The following is a 15078-nucleotide window of genomic DNA, read 5'->3' on the forward strand; positions in this document are numbered from 1 at the left end:
CGATGACGCACCGGACACTGACTGGCGATGGGCTGTGTTCAGCTGGAGCAGACGAGCAGAGGCTGCTCCAGCGCCTTCTCCCTACTCGAGGACAGATGGATGTGACACCTGGACGCATGGCGTCCCCCCCTCCACCCCTCCACCCAATGAAGACAGGTCACTAGTTGTCTGTTAAACCAGGTTCTTCACCTTTACGATGGATATTTACGCCTCCACTTTATCACCAGCGCTGGACATCGGTGTAGGCTGTTACCTGCTGGTTTTGGGTAAGTTGAAAGCCGCGCGTAAATTCAGTCCAAGTAAATAATTAAATGCGATATGGAGGCACTCGGTGGGGGGGCTTTATTCTACCGATTCACTGGTTTCGGTGTGAATGGATTCATTTAGTCTCCGTGACTTGAAAAACAAACCAAAGAACAAGCAGATGTTTCTACTTGTCCATAATCCATTTTACGCACACGAGTTCGCCCACGCGGATGAATATTGGATGAGGAATATATTCATAAATGATCATGAGGTGGATGAACTTCTCTTTCACACGTAAAAACGCTACAGCCGAGACAGATCTATTATTTACAAGTGCCCACTCGCTTTCATCAAGTGTATTCAAGATGCGTAAACTTCATCCAATTCAGCATCACAGTAAGAAATCTACTCACAGATCCACACAATATAGTCCCCTGCAGCGTTAACCATTGAATTATATAGGGTATATAAACGCTTTCTGTTAAGAATGCCATTTAGAGAAGAGACATCTAAACCCCTCCTGTTGTCTGTGAAGAGCAAGATGATGTTATATGACTACCACGGCTGGCTTACACTTGAATGCTGTGCAATATTGTTGCTTTGATATCTTATGTTTACATGCCACATTCTGTTCCATATCACACTGAATGCCTGACAGTAAATCAAGGTGCAATCTTCTACAGCTATATGAGTGCTCTCACTAGATTAATGCCATGTAGCAGGCACCTGAGATGATAGGAACTGCAGCCTTCCTAACCATAACCCTATTTCACACATGATAGCTGTCTTCAACTTAAGGCAGAACAATCCAAAAACCGAGGAGGTGGATTTACAGTGTAATGAAAGATGGAGGGTGTGCGTGATTTTTCTTTCATATTGCACACTTTGGGTGGAAGCCCGAGCCCTACAAGTTCACAATATGGTACACTAAAGTGAATCTTGAATCCTGAACAGTGGCTCTGGCCAAACAGAACGTGTTTAAGAGGGTGACAGGCAGGGAGAGAGCTGGGTCTTGATGCTGCATCTGTGGGGCAGAGTAGTAAAGGTTAATTATACATCATGTGATACATTTGTTTTCACTGATGTGGTCAGTTGAGTGTCCACATTCAAATGACATCTGGTGTTAATGCCTGCTGATTTCTCCGTTATCCACAAGGACGACTGTGGTAGAAGCTGATATTGTAAAGCACTGACAGGAAATCAATATTTCAAGTCAGTATTTTACAATTTGAGAGATTAAATCTCTAGTATGGTGAAATTATACAATGTGAGTACATATATATATATATATATAGCACACAGCATTTTATACACATATTCATCTTGTATACCATTCCTGCCTATATGTTTAACAGTCTATATATGCATATATACTGTATATACATCGATTTCAATGTCTCCTTATACAGCGTACATCCAGTATATATCCTCATGCAATCATCCTGTGACACTACACTTTATTTCAGTACGTCTCTCTACAACTAATATTTCCATCTGTAGAAGGTGTGTATGATGCATACATTCTTAATATTTTTATTTTTATTTTCAAATGATTTTTTATTTCCTATTTTTATTGCCATTTTATTCTATTCTCTTGCTAATCTGCTGCTGAAACGAGTTCATTTCCCTGCTGTGGTATAAATAAAGTTGATTTTATCTCATCTCAACAGATGTAGCAGGACAGTGTTTTACAGCACCAATGGGAGATATTTCTATTGATTTAGGGGGGGGAGCTTAAATGCTATGAGCTGTGGTGGCACACATATCATTCTGAAGGTGAGAGAAGTGTGGGAAGATAATAAAATGATTTAAGCAAGAAAAAAACCTCAAGGAAAGCGGGACATGTGCGATGAAAATAAATGTGTCCGTTTACCGCTTTGGCACTATGATATGAAATCCAAATGTTCTCATAGGTCTCAATATTTTCATAATACTGTCAACGATTACTGAGGCGTGGCAGTTATTTCACACCTTGTTAGGGCTCTGCCAGTCATATATATGCATAAACTACTTTTTGAATTTAAGGGAACTGATATAGAGATTCCCTGGCTCCCTATTATAAGGTCTCTGATAATCTAACATGCTATTTAAGTCATATCCATACTGTATAAATACCACACGTTATAGTGAAATAACAGTAGGTTGGGCTGTAAGAACAGGATTTGTGTGTTGTAATGAGCCTTCAGGCAGGTTCTGTCATTACATACCTCACCTCCTTTCAGTCCTCTGCTGCCCACAGAGACATGAATGCATAACAGTAACTCTCTCATTAGTGCGGAGCCACAGTCGGAAGTCAATGCTGTAACGTGTCTACTCTGATCCAGGTCATTAGGATGAGGCAGACCCCTCTTCACTGTGCTAGCATAAATAAGACAGGGGTTAGTTATAATGATGGAACCAATGCTCTGATCAGGGGCGACCGAATTAGCATGCTGGGTGTCAGTGGATATTCATGAGTGGCTCCAAAAGCTACAAACGGATATTTCAGGAGCTGTAAGAACATTTGTTGCTCTGGTAAAGCTTTCACCCTCCTCTTGAACTAGAAGAAAACTGCAACACCCATCCCACCACATATGGTGCATTATGTTTGAGCCATGGGTTTCTGCAGGTGTAAACAATTGAAGACTTATAAGACCTTTCGAGGGCCATAAGGACTTAATTCAAGACATATATCAGATATCAGAGTCCCAGAAGTACTCACACTTCCCAATAATTGAAGATAAGGTGAAGTAGCCAAGTAGAGAATAGGAACAAACCCCACAGCTGAACCCAAGTGTACCACATTCAATTCTGACCAAGGTTTTGGAACTATGCAAGCCGCCAAAAATTTGTTTCATAAAAACAAACTAATTTTACAGCACAACAAATCTAACATTAAATGACAGACTGTAGGGAATATGTTAACGTGTTTAAGGCCTAACATCTAGATTATTAGACTTTTTAAAGACCCCGTGGAAATCCTCTAATCCTACACCCCAATTTACTCCTTAATATTTTAATGGGACTATGCGTCATTTCAGTACAGATCAATACAACCATCATACAGACAGTTTATACGGCACCTTTGTAAAGTAAAGACCCAGTAAATGCTGTCCTCATGATCAAGCTATTTATGTGACTATTGATTATATTTCAAAGGTAGGCTGAAATAAAATCTGAAAAACAGCAAATAAAAGGATCTCCTCTGCACTCTTGCCCCCTCAACCACTCAGTCGTTTTCATACAATCCCTCAGGTCTAATATGATATAGTGTCTACAGTACAACCTTGACTTCGAAGGGAGTCCAGTATAAAAAGTCCCTTTTTCATCAGGGCATGGTAGGAACAAGGTTTCCAGCCACCGTAGAGCCAATTAATCAATTATAAACGGATAAATAAATACATGCTTGTGCTACTGCTGTGTTTGTCATGATGCTGAATGAGTTAGATGTCACATGAAGATGGTTTGGCCGTTAACTGAAATAACACTTCCTATGAATCACATGCCCTCTGTCTTACATCTTATCATGCACACACATCTTGGGCAGACAACAAGCGTCAGAATTGTCAGCTGCTGCCCATGGACACACGCTGCCTAACTGAGAGGGTCATTATGCTGTTTGAAGGCTTGACTGCTGAGGCACAAAAAGAGCTGCCTTACTTAAATGTACTTCAATGAGAGTAATTAACTCACTTGACTGTGGAGAGCATGTGGTGACAGAGTCAAGGACAAAACTGCAAGAAAGCAGAGGGAGAAGTCAGAAAGTGAGAAAGATAATCCAATAGGAAACATGTAGTTGACCGACTAATCAAGAGAATTAACTATTTGATATTATCAGCAAATTAATGGGAATCACAAACTCAGTAAACAATAACAGACACCTTTAATCTACTGACCCAACAATACACATTTCAACTTTCCCTACGATGCTAGAATCTTTGCCTTGATCCTCTTGTACTAGTTTGCTAAGAGAGTTGAACAAGATACATTTCTGTTTGAGGATGTGAGGTGGGAACAAGCCGTTGCTGCAGAAATTGAAGACGGAAACTGGAAAATGAAGCTTCATTAGTTCAGCTCGAACTATTGTCGAACTAGCGGAGGAGCACCTACCACCGCCTGGGCCGAAGAATCCTACACAAGATGTCTGGTTCCTCCAGTGGAAATATAGAAGAACAAAGGAAGTGGTCTGATAACCTGAATGGAGCGACGCTTGTGAGCTACTTCAGGCATAAAACCATAGCCCTTAACAGTGGACATGAAAACCAGTGTAACATATATTTCACTCTTAAACGCGCATCTGCTCAAGAGAAAAAAAAAAACTTGACACAGAATTACATGTCACCTTATGCCACGAAAAATGAATAAAAACATTGAAAAATGCATCAATAAACTATTTTTGGGGTAAACCGCATCAAAATTTTCTGGAATTCTTCACAGGCCTTGGCATCATCGATTAACCCGGATTAGTGGAAATCAGTTTGGTAGTTGTTGTGTAATCCTTCTAAAAAATAAATTAAAAAAGAAAGGTGCCTCAAGAACTTATACACATTTATTCGGGTGCTCCGCAAAATTGAATGGGTTCTTTCTTGTGTCAAAATTGTATTTAATTCAGTTGTGTAGTTTTTGCGTAATGCTGCAGCGTTACAAGCAGCGGGTGAAAACATAACCTCCGTAGCAGAGGTAAAAGGCTTCCTAATTATTCTGTTACTATCGCAGCATGCAACGTAGCTGTTCACTGAAACTACTGTACTTTGTGTCCCACTCTTCCGCTCCTGTCCCAGCTGTGCTCTCCATCGTTGGAAATGTTCTTGTCCTCATCATGGCTTTCAAAAGGTCATCGAGGATGAAGCCGCCGGAGCTGCTGAGCGTGAATCTGGCGGTGACCGACCTGGGAGCGGCTGTCACCATGTATCCCCTGTCCGTGGCCTCCGCCTGGAGCCACCACTGGATCGGGGGAGACTTCACCTGTGATTATTACGCCCTGGCGGGATTCTTCTTCGGCGTCGCCAGCATCATGAACCTGACCATCTTGGCCATCGTGCGCTTTGTTGTCTCCCTCAATCTGCAGTCCCACAGTGAGTAGTTCAAAACACACACTCTTTTTTTCTGTTAAGATTTATCATTGGAGAGCGTGGTTACAATGCAAGTTTATGCAGGAACCTTTTTGGGATTATTTATTTTCACGTTCTCTGCGCTCCAAAAGAGAATAAAAACTAACGGCAAAGAATGATTTTCACAGTAATGAAGCACCTTTTAGCATTAAAATGCAATTCTGCCTTGTACAGCTTCATGTTAACACAGCTGTATAAACAGCCTCACCAAGGCTTTTAATATGTATATATGCACTAAAGGACATCGGGAATCTCTTGTACAACTGAATGATCCTTGATGGGCACGTAGGCAGGTGAAGCCGCATTTTAAAAAAACTATTTTGTTTGCAAGTCAGCTAATTGCAGCTGCATCTGCCAAACCGTTCCAATATTAGTTCAAATAAAATAGACACATGGAAGTTGCATTAGAGCTTTTTTTCTTTTAATGTGAAAATTGTTTGATCACCATCAGCTAATCATGTTGGCCAGCTGCCTCTCTGAGGGACTTTCTTTCATCCTGCTCCTCAGATGTGTCTGTTGTGTGTAATTCTGTTTAAACCGACAATTGTATTTAAATAGGGATTTTTGTACGTCTGCCAGATTGGAGACGTTTGACTCTCAGCAGCAAAACAAATGCTGATCTATTCCAATAGGTTTAAATGTCGCAGACTGTCTGAATAGATTATAAAGTCCTGTTCGATAAACAATCGGGCTGTATCGCTGGCTAGTAGCTCACTAACTTCCTTCTCATTATATTTTTACTATTGGTATTTGGTATTGCGTGTTGCTGTTTTCTTGTTAGACCTTTTACTTTGTGAAGCAATGTGGTCAACCAAGTTGTTTTAAATGTGCTGTATAAATGAAATTTACATTGACTTAGACATTCTGGAAATACTGTATATACAGGGTTTCTGTAGGTTTGAAGTTAAAATTAAGATTTGAGGATCAATTTCAGACCATAAGAAATACATTTTAAGACCTATAATTGTGCTAATATCTGTACAATGACACAACTATAATGAATGCCGGCATTTTGTTTAAATTTCTAAAGTGGTAGGTATTGTTAAATGCTTAACTAATAAGACAAACCAAAACATATTCAATACCTAGTACATAATATTTTTTCAAATATTTAAAAAAGAAAAATGCTGTTACTGTCTGGAAAAAACATGTCATTGAAAAACAAGGTGGCAGCTCTGTGCCTGAGGCCAACGGAGCGAGAGCGCACACAGGGGATGCAGGAGTTACGTAAATGAAAAGAGCGGAAAGGTTTAGCCTCTTGACTCTGGGCATATCAATGAGGGGTATCAGGTGGGTGTAGCCATCTTCAACTGTCATGTCGTGAAATAACAAGGCCTGCACACTGGAACATTGTGTGCTGCGCTTTACGTGCAAAAAATACAGATTCAGCTCGTATCCATAAGATTTCAAAAAATTGAATGTGGGAGATAATAAAACTATCATCAGTACAAACTACAGATGGATGGGAATTGCAGTAATAAGAAGTGTATCAAACACCGTGCAAAGGGCTCTGAATAAACATACAATCATACTGTAGATAGACCACACATATGCACCCACATGCATAAGTAGATGTAAGCATATACAGTGCATATAGAAACATATAGAAACCGTCACAAAATCATCCACGACACCCTGTTCACATAACGAGACATAGTGGAATTTGCATGCAAGAGCTAATTCACAGAGAGTGTAACTCCACGAGGACGAGGCTCACATCCACACAGGGCTGTAGGCAGAGATAACAATAACACATGACACCAAACCAGACACAGCTCCTCGAAAGCACCCTCTGGATGTAGAATACAAAATTCTATGCCCTCAAGTCCATGTGACATGAGAGAAATATTGGAGTCCTGTTTGGGAAAAATCAATAAATAATAGTGAGTCATGTGCTGCCGAACAATCCCTTATCCTCCTATCTGTGCTGTCCAACACAATAAGGCCGTGGTGAAGACGTGGTCTGAATGTGTTTGGATTTTCCCCCCCATGTTATCATTACATCTACAGTAGATATAGCCTAAAAGAGATGTTGTTCCTCACTCTTCTAAACCCAACGTACCATGTGTGCACAGCTTTCTATAGAGATGAGCAGCTTTATTGATACTCCAGAAGGTCAAAGTAGATGAGATATATGGAAATATATGTGAACCGAAGTAAGATGAATAATTGCACTAATTGTCACATTGCACTTATTGTGAAGATTGCGGTTTTAAACCCTTCTTTATGAGCAGAGAACGACAAACACCCTAATATACTGTATATTGATGTAATGCTTATGCAGTCAGGAGCAAAACTGAAAATAGTAATAATAATGTGACCTTCAGAACTGCCTTAATTGCCTCGTAGCATAGATTCAACAAGGCATGGCGTTTAAACAATGCTCAATTGGTACGAAGTGGCCCAAAGTGTGCCAAGAAAATATCCCCCACACCATTACACCACCACCACCAGCCTGAACCATTGATACAAGGCAGGATGGATCCATGCTTTCATGTTGTTTACGCCAAATTCTGACCCTACCATCCGAATGTCGCAGCTGAAATCGAGACTCATCAGACCATGCAACGTTTTTTTCCAATCTTCTATTGTCAAATTTTGGTGAGCCTGTGCGAATTGTAGCCTCAGTTTCCTGTTCTCAGCTGACAGGAGTGGCACCCGGTGTGGTCCTCCTGCTGCTGTGGCCCATCTGCTTCAAGGTTCGACGTGTTGTGCGTTCAGAGATGGTATTCTGCATACCTTGGTCGTACCAGCCCGTCCGGCACCAAACAACCATGCCACGTTGCTGCCATGTGATTGGCTGATTAGCTATTTTTGTCTTAACAAGCAATTGAACAGGTGTGCCTAATAAAGTGGCCGGTGAGTGTATATAAGCTGAATTTTTTCATTTCGACTGTTTGATCGTTCCTGCAAACAGTCCTGCAGTTATGATTACTACATATCTCTGTTTTATGCAATATTGCCTACAATGTGCAGCCTGACAAAGAAAGCAAACCACTCCTCTCTTTCTTTCTTCAGAGGAGAGAATCAGCTGGAAGAAGGTGAAGATGCTGTGCATGTGGTGTTGGCTGTGGGCACTGATCTGGGCTCTGCTCCCTCTACTGGGCTGGGGTCGATACGGCCCGGAGCCCTTCGGGTTGTCCTGCTCCCTTGCCTGGGGAGGGATGAAACAAGAGGGCTTCTCTTTCATCATCTCCATCTTCACAGCCAACCTCGTCGTGCCTTCCCTCATCATCGTTTTCTGCTACTTTGGCATCGCCATCAAGCTCTACTTCATCTACAGAAAGTCCAACAACACCAACCAGGTCCAAAATATTGTCAAGCTGCATCGGAGGCTGTTGATAGTAAGTGATTATTTATGATGAGTAAAATCTATTACTACAGGCCTGGGGACTCCAAGTGTCTCCTCAGCAGTAGATTGTAGGGACAGTGGTTTGTGACGTAAAATGATTATATGGGCATTTTGAAATTCCATGTTGCTATATACAGCAAAGTTTCAATTCCTAGTTATCGTACAGCTGCTGAAAAAAGTCCACATCCCTATGAAACCACATTTGAATGCACTTAACCCAGATTTTATTTGGACCTGCACTATTTTATATCAAGATCCACAAATTATTCCCTGGGAACGTAAGAAACAGCCCTATCTGGCAATGCTATATATAAATATATATAAAATGTCTGGATCTGATCAGTCATTTTAAAGGAATCCTGCTGACAAACAAGCTAAGCCGGATCCCTCAACTAGAGCCTGACTGATGAGGATTTTTCAGGGTCGATGCTGATACCTATATTAGGGAGTAAAAGATTTCCGATACCGTTTTATCGTTATATATGTATATACATTTATATATTTTAAAACATTGTCATTGTCAATGTGAATGTGATACCCTTATGATAAATCAATGTAATTGAGGCTTGATATTTTACTGGTTTACCATAAACTATACCTTAAATATCCAGAAATAAAAAGAAAACACAAAGACAACCAAATAACTTTGACGTATATTGCCCAGCCAATATATCTGTCAGACTCTAGCTTTAACAAACTATCCAGTTCTATTAGCTATCTATTCCAATGAGTACTCATAAGTTATCTTTAGCATTATTTACCTTTTACTGTTTGCTACTTCAGTTGGTTTATCCACGACATAAACTATGTAAAAATGTATCAGCTACGTTTAGCTATCTCACCCATTAGTATATTTAGCCATTACCCATTACTTTTAGGTGTCCAACTATCTATGCATTACTGAACTTTACTGAACTTTACTGTTCTCCTGCAGATCGCTGTCCTGATCAGCGTGGGCTTCATAGGCTGCTGGACGCCCTACAGCCTGGTGAGCCTGTGGTCCATTATCTACGACAGCAGCAGCATCCCACCTGAGGTCAGCCTTCTGCCCTGCATGTTTGCGAAGAGCTCCACTGTGTACAATCCCATGATTTACTACATGTTCAGCAAGAGCTTCAAAAGCGAGGTAAAGCAGCTGTGGGGGCAGTGCCTCAACTTGAACTCGTGCCAAGTTGCCAACACCATCAATGAAACAGGCATTTTCATGGTCAGTGCTGACATCAGGCCCAAAATAGCAGCGCAGTCTGAGCTGCTAGAGCAAAGTGTGACTCTGGGTTGAAAGACTTTTCCGGCTCTAAACTGAGGAAACATCAGATGGTCTCATAATGTGTTCTTTCACAAAACATTATCAAGAAACCTCTCTTTTCAGTACAACTAGTGTGTGCTATCCTGACCCAGAAAGCATTTTTGCACAACGATGCTGTGAAAGTCAACCAGCTAAGCTATAAAGTAGAGCTAACTAACACTCTGTTGATTAAACCTGCCACTGAAGAAGTTACTGCGGTGAACTGCTTTGAGTTTGGTCATTCCCATGTACTGCCCATGTTTACCTGACTACACAGCACATTGTAAACGAGACAGCCACACAGACGTCAAGAAAACACACAACAAACCAAAGGTTGTTCAGCAAAAAAGGACAAAAATACTTATTTTAGTTCAATCTCAAAGTTACATCTGCAGCTACTTTGCTTGAATAGTTGCTTTTTGATGATTTTGTGACACAAAACCAAAAGTTTCAAAGAAAACTAAAACAGCTGAAAGTGGATCATGTTTCAAAAATCTGCCTCAATGAAAACAAATATATTCCATGTTGTTGGGTTCTTGGAAGAAGGCAGTATGACACAGATAATTGTTATTGTGTGTCATAAGAGTATGAGACATATTTGCACTTTTAGTATGTTAGGCTTCATCTGGAATGTGAGCATCTGTTATATTTAAAGGCTAAGACTGACATTATTTTATCATTTAAAGATTTGGAACAAAAACTGTGTTATGTACTATGTAATTGTTATGTACTGTCAAGCGAAAAGGCTAGAGGTCATTGTGATGGAGTGTGTCGTCCAAATGCAAAAGATCGATCTATTTTTTCTTTGTTTCTGTGAATCGAAGTCAAAACAGCATCATGTTAATCTAGCATTAAGGACTATAAACAGAGGGAACAGCTATAGTTTCAAAATCCATCGTAACATGTTGTTGTTACGAATTCAACATAACACGGTAAAAGAGACATATCGTGCTTTTTCAGTTTTTCGTGTGTCATATTGGTTTATTATGAATGTAAAAGGTCTGCATGGTTAAAAAGCCTACGGTTGCAGTACAGGGAGCTCCTGACAGACGGGCTGAGAACATGTGCTTTTCAGCTGCTGCAGCAATGGATAGTTCGAGGAAAGTGACGTGTGTTCCGAACATTAGAGCGTGTAAAACATTTTAAATTACCCAAGTTAAAATTATGAACCTAAATATGAGCATTACATGTCTCCTTTAGTTTTAGAGGTACTGGCAGGCGGATTGTGTTATCAGTAAGTTTTGAACTTTCTTTACAAAAGTTGCTGAACATCTGCAGAGTTAAGCTTGACTTGTTCATTTGTGAAGTTTGGGAACAACCAGTTGACTAAACAGTCCCAACCCAAGGTTCACTACCCTGCTTGTTCTGGAGCTTTTGACCGTATCACAGTCCTCATCAGCAAACGGATTCATTAACAGAGTCTGCTCAGTTAGCCGTCAACACAGAGAAGAGGTCCCATAGGTGCCCACAGTCATAGAACGTTTGAAAATACTCTGCTAATAAGGACTGTACGATATGGTCGGAAGCTCCAGAACACATTAATAAGGACAGGCACAGTTTTGGAGTTCTAAGGTACAAATAAATTAGCCGTATTAGACTCGGACCAAAGTGTGTACTTGTTAGGAGGATAAATGGATTACTGTGTTTGACATTTCATGGGATTTGTTAATAATAAAAAGACAAACTGAAGTTTTTATCCTTCTTAATCTTTCAACTGTGTGAACTTTCCCCATCACTGTCTGCAGTCACAGCTGCAGCGCAGCAGTATGCTATTGTATACAACACAGCCTAAAAAATCATTTGTGTGATGAAAGAGTTCATGTCATAATTCACATAATTCCTGACTGAGATCTGTTCTTGTCCAGGGATTATTTTTCCTCATATTTTATCACCTGAAATTCCCTTTTTTTTTTGTGTTTTTTATTTTCACTTGTATTACTGTTGTAAGTGTAAAATTATTTTTAAAGTCTGTAAATGTACAGCTATGAACCTTCAATAAATGTATGTGTGCACATTTCATTGGATATGTTTGAGAATAAACACTGATTGAATACAGTTTATTAGCATAAATACACCATAATTGGATAATACTGTATCACTTCCAAACTCTATGATAACACAGAGCAGTGGCTGTTTTTAATGAACACACTATGCTAATTGTGAATTCCAGTCACACAAATGTATCCGTCGTACATGTGAACATCATTCACCTATGGTATGCTAATTAAAATCCACTCAGCCAGAGCTCAGGGCGCAAAGACGAGAAGCATCAAATTCAAGGAGGAGGGGGTCGACCAGAGACTAAATACAGCAACTCCAAACACTAGTTGAATAAGAGTGAAACAGTAACTCCACAATAACTATGTACTGCAATATGTCAATTTAAATCTTGAACACTAGGATATTCCCAAAAAGTTGTCCAGTAGACGAGTAATCAAAGGAGCCATAATCAGGTGTAGGTTTAGATGGTTATACTGGTACAAAGCACTGGTATTGTTATGGTGCTTTAGGGCAGCCTTAAATATACAGCGTATAGCAGCCGACCCAAGAATCACCTCTGTGGACAATGAATGAAGTTAAATTTCAATCACTGGTGCACTTATTTCCATAACTGAGTATTTCAGAAAAAAGGTTACACAGTAGTCACGTCCACACGTCCACATGTTTTATTTTGAGCAGAGCACTGAATCAACATCTCACATAGAAAAATACTGTCTATGACTATATAATCAGAAGCTGGTTAAATGAAACATGATGCAGCAAAGAAAGAAATCAAAACAATGCAACATGTCAACATGACAGTGTCCATGAACTTAAAAGTATTGGCTCTAAAGTTTTTTTTTTTGATGTGACTGAATTACACATTACAAAGTTTATAACAATGTCTAATGTTTTATATTGGATAGCCTTGTAAACCATGGACTGTAATGCTTTTATTGTGAAATGTAGTGTCCATATAGTGGAGATGAATAGAAATTTCATAATAAAAGCATTACATTTCAATGCTCATAATGCTGTCTTGTGTTTTATATTGGATGGCGTTATAAACCCTGGAATGTAATGCTTTTATTGTGAAATGACAATGTATTTCCACTACTCCGGCACTAATCACACTCTGCTACACACATTTCATAATAAAATCACCATATTCCAATGTTTATCATGTTGTATTATGTTTTATATTGGATGAGATTATTAACCCTGGAATGTAATGCCTTTATTGTGAAATGTCTGTCAACAACACAGGCACTAATAACACCTCATTGAAAATAACACACATACATTTCACAATAAAAGCATTACAGGGCTGTCTTGTGTTTTATATTAAATTGCATTATTTAGATGAATAGCAAAGTCACGATGACAGCATCATATTCCAAGGTTTATATTGCTGAACTACATTTGATACTGGAAGGCAAAAAATGCTGAGCAGCTCATCTCAAGGCACACAGTAAATCCTCATTTGCATTAATGTAAATCATGATCTATTCTCAAGTGAGTATCAGTCTTAAGACAGTCATTAATATCAAAGAACATCACATTTAAATCTTTAGTGTTAGTCAATAGTCCAGGTTCATGCTTGTATTCTGGGATTTCAAGGATACTTAATCCTACAATTCACACTTGAGCAGACTTCACAGTATTGTATAAATCACCATTGAAAAGGTTATGAAGACACTATCTGTGACGGTTTTTCTTTAGATGTTATGTCGTTCCAAACAATAATAAGAGAACTAAACAATTTTTGTGATGAGATATTCTTTCCTTTGTGAAGTTACAGCAAACTGTGAGGATCCTATTAGTGATAAACTCAAATCTGATGTACAGAGAATTGGTTTAGAGAACCGTGACATCCCAGCTGGTTGCTACTGACTTTGACTGCGGCACACGCTGTGAACTCCCAGCAGGGAAGGACATCTTTGTTTTTCACAGCCACACGCGACCAGTCAAACTGAAAACTGTACAGAAGAGTTTACTCTCACTCATAACTCTATTGTTTGTTTGCGACACAGCACTAATAGACAGCTTTAGTTGGAGTTGCACTTCTTTTCCATTTATTTTTTAATTTTTTCAAAAAGAGTTCACATGGCCTGTCGGATGTTTTCCAGACTCTTCTCAATGTTGTCAATGACGTCCACTGCAGCCTGTGGGATCCTGGTTCCTGGACCAAAGATGGCAGACACACCGCTCTGGTACAAAAATTCATAGTCCTGTGAACACACACATACAGACACACACAAAAGAGGAAGAGGAATAGTTTAGACTGAGGCTGCATCCATACTACTACATTTTAGTTTGAAAATGCACCTGCTATCACATGACCCACTTCGGGTGGAAGAAAACTACCGGCATTAGCCTCAACGAGCAGTGTGGAACAGAACAAAGATAATCAATAACAAGCATTGCTGACCCTGATGATGATGACAATGATACAACTGTTGCGTAGGAGACGCGCGACTACTCAAGCAGTTCCTGTGTCCACCGGCACGTGCATGCCAAGTTTACGTGATGTACCTTCTCAGGCGGGTTAGTATGGACGGGGATTAAAATTGATACTAAGCCAAACCCTTTCAGATTGGTTTAGCTTGAAAAAGCCACACCCAAGCAAAAAGGTGGTGCTATGGATGTAGCCTTAGAGCAGCTGAGGAGGAACTCAACCCTCTTTACATCGTAGAAAGATTGATGGGCACCGTCCCTATGAGGTAATGCTGTTGATTAGAAGGTTATGTGACTATAATTAAGAAATGGGATGAAATGTGTTTGACAGAGAATCACTAAGAATGAAAGGAGCAGGATGATTAGAAATGAATCTGCACTGCTTGAAATCAAGGTATCCTATTGTGTGATATTGATAATTATATGTATCAGGGGAGTTCCTCATCCCAAAAGATTGGTCCTCTGTCAACAAGACACAAGATGTTAAGTAATGTTTTCCAATGGCACAGAGAATGCTGGTGGCCATGCTGGAGGCTATGTAGACAGAGTGTGCCTGAGAGAGTTGAGGGGGAATTTATTTATTTATAAAGATTACTGTGCACAATGCTGTTTCAGTATTAGTTAGTTATTATTATTATTAGCATCCACATGAAATTGAGGTTGGATAT

General features: G+C 39.7%; 2 protein-coding genes across 4 annotated transcripts in view; one reads left to right on the top strand and one right to left on the bottom strand.

The window, feature by feature from the left end:
• On the top strand, nt 1–13131 carry opn8b (opsin 8, group member b). Its single transcript, XM_035144476.2, has 4 exons — nt 1–266; nt 5007–5300; nt 8355–8680; nt 9623–13131. Exons 1-4 carry the CDS (start codon nt 197–199, stop codon nt 9965–9967), a joined length of 1035 nt encoding a protein of 344 aa, XP_035000367.1. The 5' UTR covers nt 1–196; the 3' UTR covers nt 9968–13131.
• mmut (methylmalonyl CoA mutase) overlaps nt 12625–15078 on the bottom strand; it is a 16688-nt gene continuing 14234 nt past the window's right edge. For all 3 annotated transcript variants that reach the window (XM_035144468.2, XM_035144470.2, XM_035144469.2), the window contains exon 13: nt 12625–14184. In XM_035144468.2, coding sequence (XP_035000359.1) covers nt 14056–14184 — 129 coding nt within the window. In that variant the 3' untranslated portion in view covers nt 12625–14055. The remainder of the gene's footprint in view (nt 14185–15078) is intronic.

This window comes from Hippoglossus stenolepis, chromosome 20, assembly GCF_022539355.2.
Source record: "Hippoglossus stenolepis isolate QCI-W04-F060 chromosome 20, HSTE1.2, whole genome shotgun sequence".
NCBI lineage: Eukaryota > Metazoa > Chordata > Actinopteri > Pleuronectiformes > Pleuronectidae > Hippoglossus > Hippoglossus stenolepis.

Excerpts from the sequence above, each read along its gene's own strand:
- opn8b (XM_035144476.2), top strand. The coding sequence starts at position 197 with ATGGATATTTACGCCTCCACTTTATCACCAGCGCTGGACATCGGTGTA. Across the intron at positions 5,301-8,354 it reads CCTCAATCTGCAGTCCCACA|AGGAGAGAATCAGCTGGAAG; the intron begins GTGAGTAGTTCA and ends TTCTTTCTTCAG. Across the intron at positions 8,681-9,622 it reads TGCATCGGAGGCTGTTGATA|ATCGCTGTCCTGATCAGCGT; the intron begins GTAAGTGATTAT and ends GTTCTCCTGCAG.